Raw genomic sequence first — 25,361 nt, 5'->3', positions numbered from 1 at the left:
ATTTGTTGAAGACTCCGTTTTAATAATAGTAGTTATAATCTTCGGTTACGTGTAGGACACTTTTACTAGTAGTTTCTTCATTTTGTCTTTAACTTTGTATATAAACGTGAATTTGTCTTCCCATATTTAATGTAATTACCAGGAGTTTGAGAGAACGGATACAACGTGAAGTTAGGAGTTTTCAAATTAAATAACATAAAAATTTAGAGTGGGAAAATAAGGAGTGTTTTTGCCAAACAGCTATATTGTCGTTGTTTAATATCAAACTCTTGATTTTATTTTGGGTGTGTTATCAAACTCTTGGTATCCTTATTCAATGGATTCCCGTCTATATCCTTTTCCGTATTAAGAAATAATAATTTTGTCTACGTATATATATATATATCTCAATTATTAAAAAGTACTAATACTTATGTGTCTAGAGTGTCCGTTAACCTACTGTCACTCCCGACAACGACAAGAGTCATAGTCTTTCGACGTACATCTCGAGTCAAGACATTAAGCACCTCAACCAAACACTCTTACGAAGACTGTATCTTGAAGACTATACTCGTGGCGAAAGGAGGCTGGTAGCAAGCGATAAAACGAAAGCGATAAATCTTAGAGTCTAGACAGTGTCCCTTCGACTGTGCTCTTTTCTTGCCTACGCGACGTTATCAAGGCGGAAATGACTTAGCCCGTGACTACGACGTAGTATGTTCATTTACAAGCTGTGGTTATTCTTTATTCTTTAAAGTCCCATAACCTATGTGACTATTTCAATATCTTTATATGGTCTTTTACTATATTTATAATCGTAGTAACTTCAAAATAAGAGCTGAACCTAGTTATAATCATTCTTTGTTCTCATGATCGAGAAGTTTATAACACATTCGAACCGTTAAATTCTCATACTATTAAGATGTTCACCTGTTGTTAATCATTTCTTTTTTTTTTGGACAAAAAAGGCATCTTTACCAAAGTGAAACCACGTACTGAAACACTTATTTTTCTAAAAGGATTTCCCGTCTTGTCTATATAAAAGGATTTAAAGCTTCACGGTAAGGTCACCTTATTCTTTTTAACTTTGTACGTGTCTCTTTACGAGTGGAGACGGAAGACCCCACTACTGGACTTGTTCTAGCAGCTGGCACTGTAAAAAAGAGGGAAAGAAAGATCGTATTCGGGATGCTTAACCTTCTTGTTTCTCCCTCCCCTGTTTTTTTTACATTCGTTGACTACTGTATTTATTGAGGGAGGCGGTTTTTCTTTTGTTTGTTCAAGGAAGTCATTCGCTTTACTGAAGCGTCTCCTAGTTAACCCCAACTACACAATACGCAATTAAACTATTTTTGATCACTTTCTCAGTGAACGTTTTGCCGCGTTACGCGTGTTACTGGGTTTTATAATCTCTTGGTTACAGTGTAAGGCGAAGGATCTCCCAGTGGGTAGGGACTCGAGTGTCGAGGTAATTAACCCATGGGATATGGTATATTGAATAATTCATGTTAGGTTACTGGGTTTTACGATATCGGGTTCGGGAATCGATAGACTATACCCTAATAAGCAATTAAACCACACAGTGTTGGTTATAGCTTTTGTTCCTTTCACCTTTCTACTTCATCGCGTTGATTCGTGTACGTTCTTTCGCTCTGCGTTGACGGCTAGTCCATGTCGCTAGGGGTACAGTCTGTCTGCTAGTTGTCTTTTCAAGTAAGTTGGTTAATTGTTTGTTAAATAGTTGTTTCTTACCGTAAAAGAAAATTGGTTGTAATGCCGTTACCCTGCTTGAGCTAAGTGTTAAAAGAACCACCATAGTTTGAAAAGCAAAAATGATTGAGAACCTACAACCTATGAGACTACCAGTAACAATGTACTTTCTACTTTGTAGAACGTATCCAACTCAATGTATTTGTGTTGAAGTTCTCTGATGTTCATCTTAAAGTTTGACTAAGTTCGATTGATCTTCAACATAGTCATTTTCCTTATATTCGTTTCTATTGTTACATTGTTTTTTTTTATTTAATTTTGTTTTCTTTTTAGTGTTCTACTAATTTGGACGTTTCCCGAAAGTAGAGTAGAGAGGTAGGTGTGAGATACTCGGAGAGAGAATTTTCGAGGTAGTCGAAGAGGAAGAGGGGTGAGAGTTAGTTGAAGTTTGTTCTTTTATTTGTTAGTTATTTATTTTTATTCTTTTGTGAAGTAATTTCGAGTCAGAAAAGGTGAAGGGGAGTGGAGGGGTAGGTAGTTTTGGGGTTGAAATGATTTTGGGTGGTACCGCTTTAGGGGGGTAGCTAAGGGTTAAGTCCTTTTTTTATTAATATTACTCTCTTTTGTCATTCTGGGTCATCTGGGTTTCGAGCATGGAAAGGTGAAGGGGAGTGGAAGGGTACGTAGTTTTGGGATTGAAATGGTTTTGAGTGCTCCGCTTTAGGAGGTAACCTGAGTGTTTTATTTCTTGTTTTTTTTCTCTCTCTCTTCCCAGATTTAACAATGGAACTACAACTACTAGAGCGCTTCCCTTTCGAGGAAGACGCCGCCTAGGAGGAGGCGCAGCCCCCAGCCGCCGGCTAACTAGCTTCGGGAGGACCAAGCCTGCGCTTTAATCTCGTTTTTTGACTAGTTAAAGCACGTTTATCTAATTTTATAGTCTTCAAATCCCTCTTTTTTGCAGCTTTGACCCCCTTTTTCTCTTGTTAAAACCCCGCTTTAATCTCCCGCTCCTCTTAGTTTTAGGTTAAAAATGGTTTTTTTTTTTCTCTATGTCTATCTCTCTCCATGTCTCTAAATCTAAATCGAGTGTAGCAAAAAAAAAAAAACAACATGAAGTCTCCTACAGTATGAAGAATTAGGTAATAAATTTTGGGCCTTGTTTGGTATTTATGCCCTAATTTTTCTGTGATTCAATGCAGCGGCAGCTCTGCGTGTCTCTACTAAGTCTAGTTGTTTTATATTTCTAGTCGAGAAAAAAAAAAAAATAAAATGCATAACTTTTACCTTTTTCTCTTAAAAAGAAAATGGAAAACACTTTCACTGAAAATGCTCTAAAATTTGAGCTCCTTTGTTTGTAAACCGAAATTAATTCTCAGTTGAACTACTGTTTCGGTAAAATTATTTTGTAACATTGTTTATTTGAGAGGGAGAGTGTTAGTGGCTTCGGAATTTAAATTTTTCGTAGGACAAACACAAAAAGTGTTCCGGACTACGTTGTACTGCACATGGGGAAAATAATGAGTATTCGTAGGACAAACACAAAAAGTGTCTAAATTGTACAGCATATGGGGAAAATAATGAATATAGATATATATGGCCAGGGCTACTGTACTTTCGTGATTATAGAGTTTTTTATATTCATAAATTATTTTTAATGATTGAGCTTCCGAATCGACGATCCATTCTATTAAATATGATCTAGAGTATTTGAAACTTTTAGAAAATAAATTTTGTAATTTTTCGAAATCTTAATAAAGTCCATCAAATGGGTATAAAATGAACGGTCGAAATCGAACGACGTCCTAAAAATCCTTCAATTTAAGATCGGAGTTATTGATCTTTATCTAGGTAGTAAATAGAATTTTTTATCAAAAATTCAACCTATTCCGATTCTTTTACACCGTTAAACTAGCAAATATTCCATACCAGTCGTTAAAAATTATCAGTTTTGTGACCTTTTAATCGTAAGGTAAATGATGTTGAAAAATTATAAAATTTGATTTCTAGAAGTTTTAAATGCTGTAAATAACGTTTAACGGTATAGATCATCAATTTGGAAGTTCTATCATCGAAAACGACTTATGAGTACGAGGGTGATCATACTCAAAAAAGTATAGTAGCCAGACTATATATATATATATATATATATAGAGAGAGAGAGAGAGAGAGAGAGAGAGAGAGAGAGAGAGAGAGAGAGGGGGGGTCTGGCTTAAATATTATCGATAGCACCAAGCGTTTGCTGCTATCAAGTTTTTCGTCGTTAGATTTAATCCTTTGACTATTTTTCACCCGTTAGATTATACTATTCAACCAATAACTCACTCAATCCTAAGGGGCCCACGTCATCCTAACCGTATATTTTTTCATTTAGGGGCCGAAAACCTAATAACACTAATAGTTTGGTGCTATTCATAGTATTTCAGTCTAATTATATATATAATATATATATATATATATATATATATAGTTACTATACTATGAGAAGTATAGAAAATTTGGTGCTTTCGACTTTTGGCTCTTAGATCGGCCGCTTTATTCATTTCTAGCTTTTCGATTAATATTATTATCCTGTAGAGACCATTCAGCTCTAGGAGTACTACTCAATCCTAGGGAGCACCGCAATCATCCTAACCGTACAATTTTTAATTCAAAAGTAAAAAAATCGAAAGTATCAAATACTCTATACTTCCAATAGTATAGTAGCTTTACACGTTAAAAATATATATATTTCTGTTTTCCTAACAAACTTAGTAAATCAAATTTAGTCCTGCAAAATTTAAAAATAATAACTAGATTTTTTTTAAAAAAAAAATCGAAGTTCATACAAGTATATATTAGTATGATGTTCAATGATTACTATTTTTTTCATATACTCATTTAGTCCTGAATTTTTTATTATTATAATTTTTTTGCATTTCGATATAATAAATAATGGTGGCAATAATGCATAACATCCAAAATAAATAAATAAAAATCATTATTGCAAGTAGCAAAAAGTTAATTTGGACGATTCTCAATAGCTGGAGTCTAGAAATTAGCAGAAAAGAACAAAATATCATCACTAGAGGCTAAAGACTGCGAGTTTTGGCGATATATCCGATCTCAACTTCATCTTGTTAAGTAACAGAAGTTAAACTTTCACTCTGTATAAGAACTCGGAATCGGCGCCCACAGATCAAGAACTTACAAACAACTCCCCACGTCCCATCTCTAAGTTCGTCGTTTTCTTCCAAATATCTGCGCTCGCAGTTTATGAGGTGAAGGACTTTCATGCCAGAGAACGAGGAAAACGAACACGCTTTTAGCTTATAAATAGACTCCACAATTTGCTTGGTAAGAAAACTAAAAAAATAAAAAAAATGGAATAGATAATCTCAAAAAAAATCATGCAATTTATTACGGATATAGAGATAGGATAATTTGATAAGTGTATATTTAAAATTTTTGTAGGAATAGTCATGTAATTTTCTTATTAATCTTGCAACAACATCAACATCAACATGTAAATAATTAATTGATCCACTTATAGGTAAATCTCACATTAATCGCCACGTGGGGTATAGTTAGTTTCAGCCGAATTTAGAAAGGACACGTGGCAGGAAATTATATGCTGTGGAAATAATAATTTCGGTAACACCTCGTGCCTCAATAATTGTGCAATCAAATCCCCACATATCAAATCGAACGCGTGAGAGAACACGCCACTACACGTAAGAGGACGAAGGAGGAGGAGGATGTGATTCTCGGTGCAACGGTGATATATCAGTCTTCTTACACTGACCACTGGGTCCCACAGCGTGGGCTCCACATGTCGGTGTAATGGGCCGTGACATATCATAACAAATCACTGTATATCGGAAAATAATTAGCTGGACTGGGTCCACGACATCATCCGTAGACCACACATGCATGGATGCCATTTAATATACGTTAAAAACAATTTTAAAATTTCAAAACAAGGGAACTTATTGATTAGTGTTTATTTCACGCAGATTAAACCATATGAAGCATATTTAAATTGTAGGTTATCATTTTGCTTTCTCTTTTAAAAGTTATAAATTTTTTAATAAAAATATATAAAATATTCTATCAGATAAGAGAATATTTTATTTGCCTATTAAATATTATGCCGCAAATTTTTTTTAAAAGTACTTCTGAGCATTTAATATAAATAAATCTGAATTAAATATTTGTTATGTTAGTGGAAAATAGTCGGTCTATGGATTACAAAGTAGAGCTGGTCTAGGCAATAATTTCGCCATGGTTCTCCCCTACTATGTGGCGAAGAAAAAGGGCAAGAACGGTCTTTTTTTGTCAAAAAAGAAAGAAAGAAAAAATCTCTCTTCTTCTTCTTCTCCTCGCCGATTAAATCGGCGTTGTCGCCGATCGTCTTCGTATAGAACCGTACCTTCCCCAACCCAAACCCCATCGCCTCCAAGCTAAAACCCTAGCTCATGGATCCCCCTACCCCGTCGGCGGAGCTCCGACTCGAAGAGGAAGGGGCGGCGGAGATGGAGGAGGGCGACATAGAGGAGCTTTCCCTCGGAGGCAGCGGCGGCGGCGGCGGCGGCGGCGGAGGCGGAGGAGGAGGGGGGCGCGTGGCTTGGGGCGAGTCGAGGTGGGTGGACGGGAGCGTGGTCGACTCGTCGGAGTCGCCCCAGTGGTCGCTCGAGGACGAGGGCGTGGGCCGCGGAGGCGCCGGTGGAGAGGGAGGGTTCGAGGGTTTTGAGGGGTTCGAGCGGGCGGCGTTGCTGAGGAGGCGGCTCGTGAAGAAGCCGAAGAGGGTGGACTCGTTGGACATGGAGGCGATGGGAATCGCCGACTCCTACGGCCATGGTCGCCGGGTAAACGCTTTTGCTGTCGAAATCAGTGTCGTATTTGGTACTGCGTAGAAATCGCCATCTTTTACATTGCTTTTGCTAGTAGTTCTACAAAAGATTCAGATCTCTACTGTTCTTAATCTAGTAGTTGGTGTATTGTACTACATTTGGTGTATTTATTTTACTCATGGATGTAAAGTTGCAACACTTTAATAATCTGCTCTTTTGCAACATTTACACTAGTTTCATCGTTTGATGTGAGTTTAGTTTCGACCTCAAAGTTTCAGTTTTTAACTATGTAGTCCCGGAAATTTGATCCCAGCTTCAATTTCAGCCCCAGAACAAAACCTGCTTCGTTAAATGATGAATTAGTAGGACACAATTGTTATAATTCTAGCAAATTAAAGATATGACTAATCGAGAAAGGTAATATAACCTATCAATTGTTGGTCATAACCATGAAGATTGATTCTTTCATTTTTTAACTGTGATTCTTATCAGGATCTACCCATTTGGAGTATGCTTGCAATGGCATTTCAAACTCTTGGCGTTGTTTATGGTGACATGGGGACGAGTCCCTTATACGTTTTCAGTGCTTTATTCAGCAAAGTTCCATTAAAATCAGAAGATGATGTCTTGGGGGCCCTATCATTGATCATGTACACGATCGCAATTGTTCCTTTTGCAAAATACGTTTTTATAGTGCTGAGAGCTAATGACAATGGCGAAGGTACGAATCATACAAGGGCTAGTTATAATTCTTTGGGGCTTATACATATTTACCTTACAAAATCATCAATTTATCTTTGTCCCTGTAAGATCTGAATATTCATATGTGCCCCTTAAGTAGTACCTTTTGTTACAAAAATGCCCTCAAGTTCGTGGGGTGGCATCGGCTTGACTTCAGGAGGGAATCTAAGTACCAAGTTCAATCGTATATTTGTAAGAAGTTTATAAAGGGTGTACATGAAAATTCAGATTTTACGCAGAGATGTCTGTATAGATAAATAATTTTGTGGAATATGTATAAATTTGTATAATTCTTTCATTTATACATTCTCATAGCTTAAGCCTCAAGTTCGATGTCTGTGAGTGCAGGGGGCACTTTTGCACTATATTCATTGATTTGCAGGTACGCAAAAGTTAGTCTGCTTCCGAATCAGCAGCGTGCTGATGAACGCATCTCCAGCTTTCAGCTTAAGTTGCCAACTCGTGAACTGGAAAGAGCTTTGAGAATAAAAGAATGCTTAGAGAAAAGACAAATTTTCAAAAATCTTCTTTTGCTATTGGTTCTGATGGGTACTTCAATGATTATTGGAGATGGCATTCTGACTCCAGCAATGTCGGGTATTCTAACACTCGTATCCTCTCTCTATTATCCTGGCTTATAACAAATTTCTTTGTTTTCTTTGCCTCCAAAGCTGTATTATCTTATGTTGTTGTCTGTTATTTTTCCCTTTACATGCAGTAATGTCTGCAGTGAGTGGTCTTCATGGTGTAGTTCCAGGATTTGACACAGGTCTCCTTCTTTTAGTTTGTTTGCGTCTTGCATTTGGCGACTGCTACATTTTAGCGTGCAAATTACAAGATTACCTCTCTGTGTCAATCCAGGCAAACTTTCTTCCATCCATTTAGCTAAAAAGTTTACATGATTCCTTACGCAGATGCCGTGGTGCTTGTTTCCATTGTCGTTCTTGTGCTACTATTCAGCATACAGAGGTTTGGGACCGGCAAAGTTGGCTTCCTGTTTGCGCCTATCTTAGCACTTTGGTTCTTCAATTTGGCCTCTGTTGGCATATACAACATAATCAAGTACGACATTTCTGTTCTGAGGGCATTCAATCCAGCATATATTTATTTCTTTTTCAAGAGAAATAGCATTAAAGCTTGGTCGGCTCTCGGTGGCTGTGTTTTGTGCATCACAGGTTTACCTTGCCTCCTCACGTCATTACTGCTTGTATTGCTTTATCTGAAAGTTTCCTGTGTAATTTCTCATAATTTTCGAGAGAAATAGCATTAATTGTTATTACAAACAATCTTTCTTGTTCTTTTCTTTTATAGGAGCTGAAGCAATGTTTGCTGACCTTGGTCATTTCTCTGTGAAATCTATACAGGTTATTTTATCTCTGATTTATTTTCTTTCTTGCTCATCATTTTTGGTATTACTACAATCGTGGAATTTTGTGCTCATTGATTTTGCTCTGGTTAAAACTTTCCTCTAATTTTGCTTCTTTTTTTTTTTTTTTTTTTTTTTTTTACTCGCTATCAGATTGCTTTCACATGTGTGGTATTTCCCTGTCTTCTTCTAGCCTACATGGGCCAAGCAGCATACCTAAAGAAACATCCACTCTCAGTAGAGAGAGTCTTCTATGACTCCGTACCAGGTGAGTTTTCATTTCAAGTGTTTTAGTTTCAGGACCTACATGATTTACAGCACGCTTTGAGATGGATACCTGAATGTTTTAAATTTTTTTACTACCTAACCTTATGTTATTTTGATTTTACTACCTCTCCACTGATATTTCTTAATCTGACAAAATATTCTGTTACATTATGGAATATTCTATAACTTTTTTGATGCAAAGTGTTGAGGTCTGACAAATCTTAACAGAATATGTTGAATCATATGTTGAATCAGAGTAATGAAAGGCTAGGTAGTAAAATTAAAACATCTGAAGTTCAGGTGCCCATTTCAAGATGTTTGCAGGTATGGTCTATGTTTTTTTTTTTTTTTTTCCATATAGTTCTTTCGTGTTCATTCACATACTGTTTATGGGTAATAATAAGCCAATTGGTTCCATTCATTTTTAGCGCATTAACTTGGTGAGCAGGTGTTCTCTTCTGGCCCGTCTTTGGGATCGCGACTCTTGCTGCAATGATAGCTAGCCAGGCCATGATATCGGCGACCTTCTCCTGCATTAAGCAATCGATGGCCCTTGGTTGCTTCCCTAGGGTTAAGATCGTCCACACCTCGAAGAGGTTCATAGGCCAGATCTATATTCCTGTCATCAACTGGTTCCTTATGATCATGTGCGTGGTTGTTGTGGCCACTTTTAAAAACACGACCCACATAGCTAATGCGTATGGTAAGTACCCTGTCCGCGAACATGATTGTCCTTAAGGTGTTTTTTGAATTTATACCCCTCACAGTATGCTACATCTTTTATCCAGATTACCGTACTTTCTACATTTCAAATTTTTCTGCTAATTCCTTCGTCCAGGCATCGCTGAGGTTGGAGTGATGTTGGTGACCACCTCATTAGTAACGCTCGTGATGCTCCTCATATGGCAAACCAACCTCTTCCTCGCCCTCTGCTTCCCCGCCATATTCGGCACTGTTGAGCTCATCTACCTCTCTGCCGTCCTCTCCAAGATCAAGGAAGGCGGGTGGCTCCCCCTCGCCTTCTCCTCGTTCTTCCTCTGTGTGATGTATACATGGAACTACGGGAGCGTCCTTAAATACCAGAGCGAGATGCGCGAAAAGGTCTCCATGGATTTCATCTCCGATCTTGGCTCTTCCCTTGGCACAGTACGCGTCCCTGGGGTCGGCCTCCTGTACAATGAACTCGTACAGGGCATTCCATCGATATTCAGGCAATTCTTGCTCACGCTCCCAGCGATCCACTCTACGGTGGTGTTCGTGTGCATAAAGTACGTGCCCGTCCCTTACGTCTTGCAAGAGGAGAGGTTTCTCTTTCGTAGGCTTTGCCAAAAGGACTTCCACTTGTTTCGTTGCGTGGCACGGTATGGGTACAAGGACACGCTCAAGGAGGATCACCATGCGTTTGAGCAGCTGCTGATCGAGAGCCTCGAGAAGTTCCTGCGGAAGGAGGCTCAGGAGCTCGCAGTGGAGTTCAGCCTGCAGCCTGCCAACACGGATTCTGACGGGGAAGAAGGCGGCGATATACGGCCTGTGGTCAGGTCCTGGATCAGGACTGGGGTTGAAGCTGGGGCCGGGGATCTGCACGCACCACTGTTGTCAGCCGATCAGAGTAGGGTGAAGGACGACCGGAGGACGAGCGCAGAGGACGGGCTCTCTCTGCTACCGTCAAGCGCGATGCCGTCTTCAGAGGAGGACCCTGGATTGGAGTACGAGTTGTCAGCGCTGAGGGAAGCAACAGAGTCAGGGTTCACATACCTACTGGCGCAGGGGGACGTGCGGGCGACGAAGGAGTCGATTTTCATCAAGAAGCTCATCATAAACTACTTCTACGCCTTCCTGAGGAGGAACTGCAGGGCCGGAACGGCGAGCATGAAGGTTCCGCATATGAATATCATCCAAGTGGGTATGACTTACATGGTGTAGGGTGAAGATTCAATGGCTTTGTGATTCATACTCAGTTGAATGCTTAGGAGGAGAAGTTGAGGTATTTTGTAACTTGTAATGGTGATTATTATTTAAGTAGTGGGTGGGATTAAGTTAGCAGTGAAGGGTGGCCAACTGCTGTTATTTGTTGTAGCAGAATGCATCATCCATGATTGATATTTGTAGAGGACATTAATATATATACATATATACTATTAATTCTTCAAAAAGATGGTTCAGATATTTCTTGTACTCCCTTTTTTTGGAAAACAACAAAAAAGAAGGAAAAAAAAAACATGGTACCACGCCGATGCCATCTTTTGCGAATCGACCTTCTTTTTGCAAGCCTTTAACAATGACTAAAATCCGGTCCCATATCTCTTCCTATCCTTCGCCAAATACAAGGATCGGTCCCGCAAATTTCCTGTTATTATCTCATCTTCATACTCCGCACCGTAGTAATTCATCAGGGAGCTCAGCTTTTCGGAATACTGATCATAGAACTCTTGAGCAGCTTCCAGAAAAGCCTCAAACCCTTCAACTTCGAGATCACGGTCATAGGCAGCTTCAGGAGTTAGAGTTTGAAAAGTTGGTATCGAAACTTAGGGTTTCTTCGATATGGGAGGAGACTGCTCTATAGAGCTTTCCCAGAACGCTGGTTGATTTGTGCCGGATCGCTGACGCTAACCATTAATCCCAAAAGCTCGAGCTATTAGAAATATACAACCAATTCACTTAAAGCGTACATATGCAGCGCCCATGGATCTCGATTGTGACTCGGCCCACCCAGCCTCACGCCACTTCGAATATGACTTGGTGCGTTCAACCTCACGCTATTTCGAATATAACTCGGCTCAACATTGCCTCCCGTCACAGGGTAGGATGCTGGCCCATTTAAGCCAACAATTTGTACATGGGCCCATCCCATCTTTCCATAAAATCAGGGTACTCTTTAGGTTTCAAAACCCTGGGCATATCGGCCGGAGCTCCTGTTTTGGCAAAGTCGACGGCCATAGAATGAACTTTATAAATTTTAAAAATTATTTACATGATGATCAAAATATCGTAAAATCAATAATTTTTTGACGGTCTATATGTCGAATCGTTTGCTTGTTTAACGGTGTAGAACAATTCAAATTGTTCGAATTTTTGATAAATTTTTTTTAATACTCTTTAGATAATGTTTGATAATTCTGATTATGAAAGCAGTTCAAAGATGTGCATTTAGCATCCATCTTAAACTGCAAAGTTGGAACTCTTCCTACTCGCTATTTAGGGCTCCCGCTCTCTAACAGGTGCTTGACAAAAGAGGACTGGATACAGATTATCAATAAATTAGAGATACGAATTCAAGGATGGCAATCCAAACATTAAACTTTTATCAATAAATTATCAATAAACACGGTTGGATAGACGAACCACTATGCGTGTTCTGTGCTAATGAACTTGAAACATGTGATCATTTGTTCTCTGGATGCGTGTTCGTTAGATATTTGATCTTTTGTTTAAATGACGGGCTCCCAAACTTCCAAGCTTCGTTGGACAGCAGAGGAATGTGGGTAGAGCTTCTAGATCTCCAAGAGAAGCAAATGCGTCTCAAAGGAGTTACACTTCTATTTGCTCTATGGTGGTCGATCTGGATTGAACGGAATAATATAATTTTCCGAGACAAGGCTAGCAACCCGGCTTTCCTGCTTCAGAGTATTAGTCAACTTTTGAGCTCGTGGGAGGTGCTTCGTTGAGTGGATATTACCTTATTCTTTTTCTTTCTTTTGCATTTGCATTTTATTTTATTTTACTTTTATTTTTATTTTTATTTTTCGGAGGCCTTAATTGCCTTCACCACTGATGCTAAATTCATTTTTTCTTAATGAATGAAGCGGATAGCTTACTATCTTTTTCTCAAAAAAAGATAATTTTGATTATGACTTGAGAAAGTCTAACCTCTATTTTAAGAAGGTTATTCATTTATGACCGTTTATTTTTCAACTCTTCGATGGACTTAATAATAATTTTTAAATATTACAAAATTTGGTATCTAAATATTTTTTATAGTGTAGATCACTTTCAATGGTATCGATTATTAATTTGAAGTGTCGATCATTCAAAATGACTTGATAGGATAAAGGCTTCTATCTCCTTAAGAGGATATATAGTAGCTAAACACTCTCTCTCTCTCTCTCTCTCTATATATATATATATATTAGCTAATAATTATTTTATATTTCTTTAAATTATATAGTTACGTATTCCTAACAAACTTAGTAAATCAAATTTAGTCCTGCTAAATTTAAAAATAATAACTAGATTTTTTTCAAAAAATTTTTGAAGTTCGTACAAGTATATTAATATGATTTCAATGATTACTATTTTTTTCATACAGTCATTTAGTCGTGAATTTTTATTATTATAATTTTTTTTTGCATTTCGATAAAATAAATAACGGTGGCAATAATGCATAACATCCAAATATATATATATATAGAGTGCGTCTGGGGTGCTTTCGGAAGCACGGAGCGCTCCGTGCTTCCACTTTGTTTTCGATGTTGGGACTTTCAAATCGACGATCGGCTCCGTTAGACTTGATCTAGAGTATTTGAAGTATCTAGAAAATAAATTTTGCGATTTTTCGATATCATTTGCCTAGTGATCGAAGTGGCTCAAAATCAACGGCTGAAAATAAAAATCTCACAAAATATGATGATATGATATTAAAATTTATAATCAAAGTTATTGATCTTTTTTATATGGTATAAAGAATTTTCTATCAAAATTTCACGTGATTTGGATATTCTCTACACCGTTAAACTTGCAACCGGCTCACCACGGCCTTAAAATTATTGATTTTGAGCCCTTCGATCATAGGCAAATGATATCGAAAAATCGCAAAATTTAATTTCTTGGTACTTTAATACTCTAGATCAACTCTACGGAGGCGGATCGTCAATTAGAAAGTCCGAACATCGAAAACAAGTGGAAGCACGGAGGCCTCGTGCTTACGAAAGCATACCAGCCCACTCTGTATACTAATATTATAATATATATATATATATATATATATAGAGTTGAGCTGGAATGCTATCGGTAGCAAACGGGCGTCCGTTGCCACCCATTTTGTTTTCGATGATAGAGCTTTCAAAATCGACGATCGTACCGTTGAACATTGATCTATATCACTTTGAAGTATTTAGAAATTAAATATTCAAATTTTTTCGACATCATTTACCTAGTGATCAAAGGGTTCAAAATTAGTAATTTTAATGGTTGATATGAGAGGTCTTCTTGTTTAACGGTGTAAGCTATTCAAATCAATGTAATTTTGTTAGAAAATTCTTTAACTATTTAGAACAGATCTATACTCTCGATCATGATTACAAAATTTCTATCATCACTTTTTAGAAGATATTCATTTTCAGCCATTCATTTTTACGCCCACTGATGGACAAAAACAAAATATTCGAAAAGTATGAAATTGATTTCTAGATACTTAAGTGGTATAGATCATTTTCAACGGGTGCCGATCGTCGATTTAGAGGCTCCATCATCGAAAAAAAATGGATTGGCAACGGAGCCCGTTTGCTACGATAGCATTCCAGCTCAACTCTACATATATATATTGCAAATAGCAAAAAGTTTGGACGATCTCAATAGTTGGAGCCTATAAATTAGCAGAAAAAATAAAAATATATCATACATCGCTAGACGCTGGAGATTGCGAGTTTTGGCGAAATGTCCAATCTCAACTTTATCTTGATAAGTGACAGAAGTTAAACTTCCACTCTGTATAAGAAGTCGGATCTGCGCGCGACAGATCAAGAACTTCGAACAACTCTCACGTCCCATCTTAAATTCGTCGTTTTCCTCCAAAATATATGCGCCAGGTGTTTATGATGTGAAGGCTTCTTTCATGTGAGAGATTCAGTAGAACAACATGCTGTTAGCTCATAGATAGACTCCATAATTTGCATGGTTAAGGAGACTGAAAAAATAAGAAAATAGAGTAGAATATGTTTTGATAATAATCTCAAAAAAAAAAATCACGCATTTATTAGCGAGATATTTGAGATTGAATAATTGATAAGTGATAAGCGTTCATATTTAAAATTTTTGTTAGGAATAGTCATGTAATTTTCTAATTAATCTTGTACACAATGCAATCTTCGTATACCGATATAATTATTCTCCCTAATTTGTCACATGACAAACGTTTCCTTCGATTGTTGGGTGTATGGTTCCACCTTGAAACGTTTCAAGTCTCTCCGAATATTTTTTCTTTTTTCTCGTTGAACTGAATCGAATTTTTCTTTTTTTTGCTTGAACCGAACTTAATTATTATGAGTGTAGGCTCTTCTGAATCGGCTCATCTCCACATGTTTTCCTTTTTTTTGTTTGAACCAAATTAGTTTTTCCTTTTTTTGGGCTTGAACGAAATCGGTGGTCACACCTCTGCATTAGGTAAACTGTTCATTTTTTACTTCCGTCGATGATACCTTCCTTCATCGCAAGATGAATCATGTTTCTTATCGTCGCTTTTTCCACCATTGTTTTCTCTTCTTTTGTCGGCAATTTTCTTTTTTTTTTTCATAATTATCATTTCGTACATCGCATGGATTACGGTTTAGGTTTAGGCCTTCTTAATTGATCCACTTATAGCTAAATCACACATTAATCGCCACGTGGGGTATAGTTTAAGTCAAACTTGAAAAGGACACGTGGCACGAAATTATATGCTGTGAAATAATTTCGGTAATAACACCTCGTGCCTCAATAATTGTGTGCAATCAACACACATATCAAATCGAACAACGTGACAGAACACGCCGCACACGCAGAGAGTCAAAGGGAGGAGGAGAAGGAGGTGATTCTCGGTGTAACGGTGATATATCACTCTTCTTACACTGACACTGGGTCCCACAACGTGGGCCTCCACATGTCGGTGAATGGCCGTGACATATCATAACAAATCCCTTCATAGCGGGAAATCAATTAGCTGGACTGGCGTCCACGACATCATCGTAGACCACCTGCATGGATGCTATTTTTATACGAGTGAAAATAATTTTTAAAATTTCAAAACAAGGGAATTGTTAGTTAGTGTTTATTTCATGCAGATTAACCATACGAAGCTATTTAAATTGTTAGTTATATTTTGCCTTTTCTTTAAAAGTTATAATCTTGTAATGAAAACATATGAAATATTCTTCAGATGATAAGAAAATATTTTATTTGCTATAAATATTATGCCGTAAATTTTTTTAAAAGTATATTGAGCATTTAATATAAATAAATCTAAATTAATATTTGTTATATGTACAGTAAAATAATATTTTTTAAGGTTTAAATAACTATTTTGAATTTTGTTTAAAATCTAAAGCTATTATTGAAGGAAATTAGAAAGGTAGAGATAAATAGAAAGTGAGAAAATGTCGGTCTATGGATTACAAAGTTAGACCAGAGCAGGCAATAATTTCGTCATAGTCTACATACTACGTTGCGAAGAAAAAGTGCACAAGCGCCGGTATGAAAAGGATTTTTTTTTGAAAAAAAATATCTCTTCTTCTTCTTCTTCTTTCTTTCTTCTTTTCTTCTTCTCGCCGATTAATCGGCGCTATCGTCCGATCGTCTTCGTATAGAACCCTACTCCCCCAACCCGAACCCCATCTCCTCCAAGGCTAAAACCCGAGCTCACAGATCCCTTACCCCTTAGCGGAAGCTCCGTCTCGAAGGGGAAGGGCGGCCGGAGATGGGAGGAGGCGAAATCGAGGAGCCCCCCTCGGCGGTGGCGGCGGCGCGGCGGCGGCGGAGGGGGGCGGGGGGGCGGGCGACGATGAGTGTGACGGCGGCGAGGTGACTCGTCGGGATCGCCACCGTGGTCGATCGAAGGCGCAGGGCGTGAGGCGCGAGGGCGAGGGCGAGCGGGCGGAGGCGCCGGTGGAGAGGAAGGTTCGAGGGTTTTGCGGGGTTCGGGGGGTCGGCCGTCACATGAGGAGGCGGCTCGTGAAGAAGCCGAAAAGGTGGGACTCGTGGACGTGGAGGCGATGCGGGATCGCGACTCTACGGCCATGGTCGCGCAGGTAAACGCTTTTGCTGTCGAAATCAGTGTCGTATTGGTATTGCGTGGAAATCGCCATCTTTTACATAGCTTTCGTTACTTAGCTCTACAAAAGATTCAGATCCCTTCTGTTCTTAATCTAGTGGGTTTTTGTAGATTCATTTGATATATTTAGTTTATTATGGATGTAAAGTTACAATACTTTAATATCTGCTCTTTTGTAATATTTACACTAATTTCATCGTTTGATGTGAGTTTAGTTTCGACCTCAAGAGTTTCAGTTTTAACTATGTGAGTTCCGGAAATTTGATCCCAATTTCAATTTCAGCCCCAGAATTTCAAAATTTAACAAAACCTGCTTCGTTATATGTATGAATTAGTAGGACTAATTGTTACAGATACTACGAAATTAAAGATATGATTAATCGAGAAAGGTAATATAAACCTATCAATTGTTGGTCATAACCATGGAGACTGATTCTTCATTTCAACTGTGATCTCATAGGATCTAGCCATTTGGAGTTACGCTTTGCAATGGCATTTCAAACGCTTGGCGTTGTTTATGGTGACATTGCGGACGAGTCCTTATACGTTTCAGTGATTATATTCAGCCAAGTTCCAATAAAATCAGAAGATGATGTCTTGGGGGCTCTATCATTAGTCATGTACACGATCGCAATTGTTCTCTTTGCGAAATACGTTTTTCTAGTGCTGAAAGCAAATGACAATGCGAAAGTACTAATCATACAAGGCTAGTTTGTAATTCTTTGGGCTCATTACATACTTACCTTACAAAATCATCAATTTATCTGTGGTCCCATAAGATCTGAGTTTTCATATGCTGCCCTTAAGAAGGACCTTTTTTACAAAAATGCCCTTAAGTCATGAGGTGGCATCAGCTGACTTCAGGAGGGAATTAAGCACCAAGTTCAATGGTATTTCTGTAAGAAAATTTATAAGGGTATACATTGAAAATTCAGATATTTTGATAGATAAATAATTTTGTGGAATATGTATTATTAGTTATAATTCTTTCATTTATACAATCTTATAGCTTAGCCTGAAGTTCGATGTCTGTGAGTGCATGGGCGGCACTTTTGCCTATATTCATTGATTTGCAGGTATGCAAAAGTTAGTCTACTTCCGAATCAGCAGCGTGCTGATGAAGGCATCTCCAGATTTCAGCTTAAGTTGCCAACTCGCGAACTGGAAGAGCTCTTAAAAATAAAAAGAATGCTTAGAGAAAAGGACAAATTTGCAAAATCTTCTTTGGCTATTGGTTCTGATGGGTACTTCAATGATTATTGGAGATGGCATTCTGACTCCAGCATGTCGAGTATTCTAACACTCGTATCTCCCTCTATTATCCTGCTCTATATTAATTTCTTTTTTTCTTTCCCTCCAAAGCTGTATTTATCTCATGTTGTTGTCTGTTATTTTTCCCTTTACATGCAGTAATTGTCTGCAGTGAGTGGGTCTTCAGGGTGAAGTTCCAGATTTGACACAGCGTTCTTTTTTAGCTTGTTTGCGTCTTGCATTTGGCGACTGCTACACGTTAACATGCAAATTACAGAATTAACTTCTGATGTCAATACAGCAAACTATCTTCACTATTTAGCTAAAAATTTACATGATTCCTTTTGCAGATGCCGTAGGTGCTTGTTTCCATTGTCGTCTTGTGCTACTGTTCAGCATACAGAGGTTTGGACCGGCAAAGTTGGCTTCCTGTTTGCACCTATCTTAGCACTTTGGTTCTTCAATTTGGCCTTCTGGTTGGGCATAAAACATAATCAAGTACGACAATTCTGTCTGAGGCATTTCAATCCAGCATATATTTATTTCTTTTTCAAGAGAATAGCATGAAAGCTTGTGGTCGGCTCTCGGTGGCTGTGTTTGTGCATCACAGGCTTTACCTGCCTCCTCACGTACATTACTGTTGTTATTGCTTTATCTGAAAGTTTCTGTGTAATTTCTCTTTTTTTTTTACAGAGAAACAGCATTCAATGCTTTTACAAACAATCTTGCTTGTCCTTTTCTTTTATAGGAGCTGAAGCAATGTTTGCCGACCCGGTCATTTCTCTGTGAAATCTTATACAGGTTAATTTTATCTCTTGACTTATTTTCTTTCTTGCTCATCTTTTTGGTATTACTACAATCCTGGAATCTTGTGCTCATTGATTCTGCTCCGGTTCAAAATTCGTTCTAATTTGCTTTTTGTTTTGTTTTTACTCACTATCAGATTGCTTTTCAATGTGTGTATTTCCCTGTCTTCTTCTTGCCTACATGGGCCAAGCTGCATACGTAATGAAACATCACTCTCAGTAGAGAGAGTTTCTAGACTCCGTACAGGTGAGTTTTCATTTCGAGTGTTTAATTAGTTTCAGGACCTACTGATTTATAGCACGCTTTGAGATGGATACCTGGATTGTCTTAAATTTTGTTACTACCTAACCTATATTGTTATTTTGATTTTACTACCTCTCCACTGGTATTTCTTAATTGACAAAATGTTCTGTTACTTATGGAATATTCTATAACTTTTTTGATGCAAACTGTTAAGGTCTGACAAACTTAACAGAATATGTTGAATCATATGTTGAATCCGGTTAATGAGAAGGCTAAGGTAGTAAAATCAAAACACACTTAGTTCAGGTGCCCATTTTCAAAATGTGTTATAGTGCAGGCAAGTCTATGCTTTTCTCTTTTTTTTCACTTCTTTCTGTTCATTCACATACTGTTATGGGTAATAATAAGCAATCGGTTCCTTTCATTTTATCGCCTATTAACTTGGTAGAGCAGTGTTCTCTTCTGGCAGTCTTTGGAATCGGGACTTCTGCTGGATGATATAGCTAGCCAGGCATGATATCAGCGACCTTCTCCTGCATTAAGCAATCGATGGCCCTTGGTTGCTTCCCTAGGGTTAACGATGTCACATCTCGAAAGGTTCATGGCCAGATCTATATTCCTGGTCATCAACTGGTTTCTTAGATCATGTGCGTGGTTGTTGTGGCCTTTTAGAAACACAACCGACATAGCTAATGCGTTATATGCGTTAGTACTCTGTCCGCAAAATGATTGTCCTTTCAGGCTGTTTTTGAATTTATACCCTCACAGTATGCTACATTTTTCATCCAGATTACTGTACTTTCTACATTTCAACCTTTTCTGCTAATTCCTTCGTCCAGGCATCGCTGAGGTTGGAGTGATGTTGGTGAGCACCTCTTAGTAACACTCGTGATGTCCTCTATATGGCAAACCAACCTCTTCCTCGCCCTCTGCTTCCCGCCATATTCGGCACTGTTGAGCTCATCTACCTCTCTGCCGTCTCTCCAAGATCAAAGAAGGCGGGTGGTGGCTTCCCCTTGCCTTCTCCTCGTTTTCCTCTGTGTGATTGATTACATGGAACTAACGGGAGTGTCCTTAAATCCAGAGCGAGATGCGCGAAATAGATCTCATGGATTTCATCCGCCGATCTTGGCTCATTCCTTCGACAGTACGCGTCCTGGATTGGCCTCCTGGCTACAATGAAATTGTACAGGGCATTCCTTCGATTATTTGGCAATTCTTGCTCACGCTGCAGCGATCATCTACACAGTGTGTTTCGTGTGCATAAAGTACGTGCCCGTCCTTCCTCGGCAGAGGAGGTTTCTCTTTCGTAGGGTTTGCCAAAGGACTTCCACATGTTTCGTTGCGTGGCACGGTACGGGTACAAGGACACGCCGCAAGGAGGACCACATGCGTTGAGCAGCTGCTGATCGAGAGCTCGAGAAGTTCCTGAGAAGGAGCTCAGGGAGCTCGCACTGGAGTTCAGCCCGCAGCGTGCCAACACGGATTCTGACGCGGGAAGAAGGGGCGATATACGGGCTGTGGTCAGTGTCCTGGATCAGGACTGGGATTGAAGCTGGGCTGGGATCGGCAGCGCCACTGTTGTCAGCCGGATCGGATAGGAGTGACGAACAACCGGAGGACGAGCGCAGAGACGCGCTCTCTCTGCTACCGTCAAGCGCGATGCCGTCCTCAGAGGAGGATCGGATTGGAGTCGAGTTTGTCAGCCGCTGAGGGAAGCAACAGAGTCAGGTTACATTACTTACTGGCGCACGGGGCGGTGCGGGCACACGAGGAGTCAATTTTCATCAAGAAGCTCATCATAAACTACTTACGCCTTCCTGAGGAGAACTGCAGGGGCCGGAACGGCGAGCTGAAAGTTCCGCAGTATGAATATCATCCGAGTGGGTATGATTACATGGTGTAGGGTGAAGATTCATAGCTTGTGATTCCTACTCAGTTGAATGCTTAGGAGGAGAAGTTGAGGTATTTGTAACTTGTAATGGTGATTATTTAAGTAGTGGGGTGATTAAGTTAGCAGTGAAGTGTGGCAACTGCTGTTATTTGTTTGAGCAGAATGTATCATCACGATTGATGTTCTGTAGAAGACATTAATATTAATATATACTATTAATTCTTCAAAAAGATGCGTTCAGATATTTCTTGTACTCCTTTTTTTTTTAAAAAAAAGGAAAAAGAAAAAGAAAATTTGATTATCTTGTGTAGCTTAAAGGGGCTGATTGGATGCACAAATGAGTATCTTGTACAAACGTATCTCTACAAAGGTGGTACACAAAAGTAAGAGGATCAAACAATCCCTTACGATATGACAATCTTATATGAACTCTGCCAAGTGTAGTGGCAGATAAATTTTAAAAGTGAAGAGTTGAACCTTTTTTCGACATATTGATGATTTTGGCTGCTATTTTACTGCTCAATAACGGAATAAGAAAACATCCGATGGAACAACATTGCAGCGATCTGTGGAGTTCATTAAGATGTAAGAGATCGCGAGCACCCACACAAAGTTTTGCAACTTATTTGCTTCATTTTAACCATACAGAGAATTACTTAGAAAGTTACAATAGGATGATAGTGAGACGGATTTTTCATAAGTCCAAATCTAACACCTTTGGCACTAACATAAAAATAGTGCTACATCACTTTTAAAAGGATCATGAACAAAAATTTACATGTCAGCTACCACAGAATTTACAAAATAAAAGCACTTGTTTTCGCAACAAGAGCTATATAGTTCCCTAGTTAACATCAGCATTACAATTGCCTCCTCTTATGAGCTTTCTCTGGTGCTTCGATGATTTTATGACTAAGAAGAGCATCACTAATAGTCCAAGGAAAGCTCAAGAATTCTATTTTTCGGACTGTAATTTGATGATAAGTCACATGGTACCACGCCGATGCATCTTTAGCGACGTCTGTCTGCACAGCTGCTGTTAACCACCCGGCCGACCTCTTGTATCAAGCCTTTACCAACGACTAAAATCCGGTCCTTCATTTCCCCATATCTGTTCCTATCCTTCACCAAATACAGGGATCGGTTCCGCAAGTTTCCTGTTAATATCTCATCTTCATACTCCGCACCGTAGTAATTCATCAGGGAGCTCAGCTTCTCGGAATACTGATCATAGAACTCTTGAGCAGCTTCCAGAAAAGCCTCAAACCCTTCAACTTCGAGATCACGGTCATAAGCAGCTTCAGGAATTGAGTTTGCAAAGTTGGTATCGAAACTTAGGGTTTCTTCGATATGGGTGGAGACTGCTCTATAGAGCTTTCCCAGAACGCCGATTGATTTGTGCCGGATCGCTGATGCTAACCATTAATCCCAAAAGCTCGAGCTATTAGAAATATACAACTAATTCACTTAAAGCGTACAGATGTAGCGCCCGTGGATCTCGATTGCGACTCAGCCCACCCAGCCCACCCAGCCTCACACCACTTCGAATATGACTCGGTGCATTCAGTCTCACGCCATTTCGAACATGACTCGGCCCAACATAGCTTCCCGCCACAGGGCAGGATGCTGGCCCATTTAAGCCAACAATTTGTACATGGGCCGATCCCACCCATAAAATCAGGGTACTCTTTAGGTTTCAAAACCCTGGGCATATCGGCCGGAGCTCCTGTTTTGGCAAAGTCGACGGCCATGGAATGAACTGTATAAATTTTAAAAATTATTTACATGATGATCAAAATATCGTAAAATCAATAATTTTTTGACAGTCTATATATCAAGTCGTTTGCTTGTTTAGCGGTGTAGAACAATCCAAATTGCTCGAATTTTTGATAAAATTTTTTTTTATACTCTTTAGATAATGTTTGATAATTCTGATTATGAAAGCAGCACAAAGATGTGCATTTAGCATCCATCTTAAACTGCAAAGTTGGAACTCTTCCTACTCGCTATTTAGGGCTCCCGCTCTCTAACAGGTGCTTGACAAAAGAGGACTGGATAAAGATTTTCAATAAATTAGAGATACGAATTCAAGGATGGCAATCCAAACTTTTATCTCAAGGAGGCAGACTTACTTTTACAAATTCAGTCCTCTCTAATATACCTTTGTACTTTTTCTCTATTTTTAAAGCACCAAAATGGGTCCTTAGTCGCATTGAAGCTCTTCGGAGATCCTTCTTTTGAAAAGGATGCCCTAGCACTGGCGGTAGAATTTGTCGGATCGTTGGCGCTAACCATTAATCCCAAAAGCTCGAGCTGTTAGAAATACGCAACCAATTCATTTAAAGCGTACAGAAACAGCGCCCACGGGTCTCGATTGTGACTCGGCCTACCTGGTCTCACGCAACTTCGAACATGACTCGGCCCAACCCAGCCTCATGCCATTTCGAACATGACTCGGCCCACATGGCCTCCTGCCACAGGGCAGGATGCTGGCCCATTTAAGCCAACAGAATTTGCTTGGTGAATTGGAAAAGCGTATGCGAGAGTAAAAAAGGAGGAGTTGGGATCAAAGACATGGAGGCAATGAATATGGCACTCTTAATGAAGTGGTGGTGGAGATTGTTTACAGAGCATGATACACGTTGGACAAAATTAATTAGAGCCCTATATTACAGCAGGAGAATGCCCCTCAAGGAAGGTAGCAGGTTCAAGCCTTATTCCCACTGGTGGAGAAGCATCCTACGTTGTTGGGACAGCTTCAGATGTGGTTTAACTCATGCTTTGAGAGACGGCAAAAACATGCAATTTTGGACAGATTGCTGGGTAGGAAACGCCCCCCTTAGATCTCTGTTCCCTGATATCTTCAACAGGATTCGAAACAAGAATTTACGAATTTCCAATTGCTGGGGAAGAAGAGATTGGAGATTATCTTAGTTTTCGAATTTGGAAGCTTAAAATGCCACTTAAAATCAAAGTCTTTGTTTGGCTGGTGCTAAGAAAAAGAGTCCTCACTGCAGACATTCTCCATAAACGCGGTTGGATAGACGAACAACTATGCGTGTTCTGTGCTAATGAACTTGAAACATGTGATCATCTGTTCTCTGGATGCGTGTTCGTTAGATATTTGATCTTTTGTTTAAATGACGGGCTCCCAAACTTCCAAGCTTCGTTGGACAGCAGAGGAATGTGGACAGAGCTTCTAGATCTCCAAGAGAAGCAGATGCGTCTCAAAGGAGTTACACTTCTATCTGCTCTATGGTGGTCGATCTGGATTGAACGGAATAATATAATCTTCCGAGACAAGGATAGCAACCCGGCTTCCCTGCTTCAGAGTATTAGTCAACTTTTGAGCTCGTGGGAGGTGCTTCGTTGAGTGGATATTGCCTTATTCTTTCTCTTTCTTTTGCATTTGCATTTTATTTTATTTTACTTTTATTTTTATTTTTATTTTTATTTTTCAGAGGCCTTGATTGCCTTCACCACTGCTGCCAAATTCATTTTTTCTTAATAAATGAAGCGGATAACTTACTATCTTTTTCTCAAAAAAAGATAATTTTGATTATGACTTGAGAAAGTCTAACCTCTATTTTAAGAAGGTTATTCATTTATGACCGTTTATTTTTCAACTCTTCGATGGACTTAATAATAATTTTTAAATATTACAAAATTTGGTATCTAAATATTTTTTATAGTGTAGATCAATTTCAATGGTGTCGATTATCAATTTGAAGTGTTAATCATTCAAAATGACTTGATAGGAAAAAGACTTCTATCTACTTAAGAGGATATATAGTAGCTAAACTCTCTCTCTCTCTCTATATATATATTAGCTAATAATTATTTTAGAATGTTAAAAATATATATTTCTTTAAATTATATAGTTACGTATTCCTAACAAACTTAGTAAATCAAATTTAGTCCTGCAAAATTTAAAAATAATAACTAGATTTTTTTCAAAAAATTTTTGAAGTTCGTACAAGTATATTAATATGATTTCAATGATTACTATTTTTTTCATATAGTCATTTAGTCCTGAATTTTTATTATTATAATTTTTTTTGCATTTCGATATAATAAATATCGGTGGCAATAATGTATAACATCCATATATTAATAGCACCAAGTTATTGGTGCTACCAAGTTTTTGGCTATTAGATTAAGAGATGTGTGATCAGGATGATGTAGGCCCCCTAGGGTTGAGTGGGTGGTTGGTTGAATAGTATGATCTAATGGGTGAAAGTGATCACAATG

General features: G+C 38.7%; 2 protein-coding genes and 1 pseudogene across 3 annotated transcripts; 2 read left to right on the top strand and 1 right to left on the bottom strand.

Annotated features, from left to right (window-relative positions):
* LOC109725629 (potassium transporter 23-like) lies at positions 5,998–11,061 on the top strand. 2 transcript variants are annotated; one of them, XM_020254871.1, is made up of 9 exons: positions 5,998–6,536; positions 7,014–7,242; positions 7,611–7,859; positions 7,981–8,031; positions 8,177–8,437; positions 8,574–8,626; positions 8,782–8,896; positions 9,344–9,598; positions 9,734–11,061. In XM_020254871.1, exons 1-9 carry the CDS (start codon positions 6,147–6,149, stop codon positions 10,816–10,818), a joined length of 2,688 nt encoding a protein of 895 aa, XP_020110460.1. In that variant the 5' UTR covers positions 5,998–6,146; the 3' UTR covers positions 10,819–11,061. The 2 variants fall into 2 exon arrangements, with proteins under 2 accessions (XP_020110460.1, XP_020110461.1); XM_020254872.1 differs by lacking the exons at positions 5,998–6,536; positions 7,014–7,242 and having other exon boundaries at positions 7,724–7,854.
* On the top strand, positions 17,405–20,614 carry LOC109725613 (annotated as a pseudogene).
* On the bottom strand, positions 22,122–22,861 carry LOC109725612 (probable RNA-dependent RNA polymerase 2). Its single transcript, XM_020254852.1, has 2 exons — positions 22,765–22,861; positions 22,122–22,525 (listed from the first exon to the last, which is right to left on the bottom strand). The coding sequence occupies exons 1-2, from the start codon at positions 22,859–22,861 to the stop codon at positions 22,122–22,124; spliced, it is 501 nt and encodes a 166-aa protein (XP_020110441.1).

The sequence above is a fragment of the Ananas comosus genome, linkage group 20, assembly GCF_001540865.1.
Source record: "Ananas comosus cultivar F153 linkage group 20, ASM154086v1, whole genome shotgun sequence".
NCBI classification, from domain to species: domain Eukaryota; kingdom Viridiplantae; phylum Streptophyta; class Magnoliopsida; order Poales; family Bromeliaceae; genus Ananas; species Ananas comosus.
This window is presented reverse-complemented; position numbering and strand designations above follow the sequence as displayed.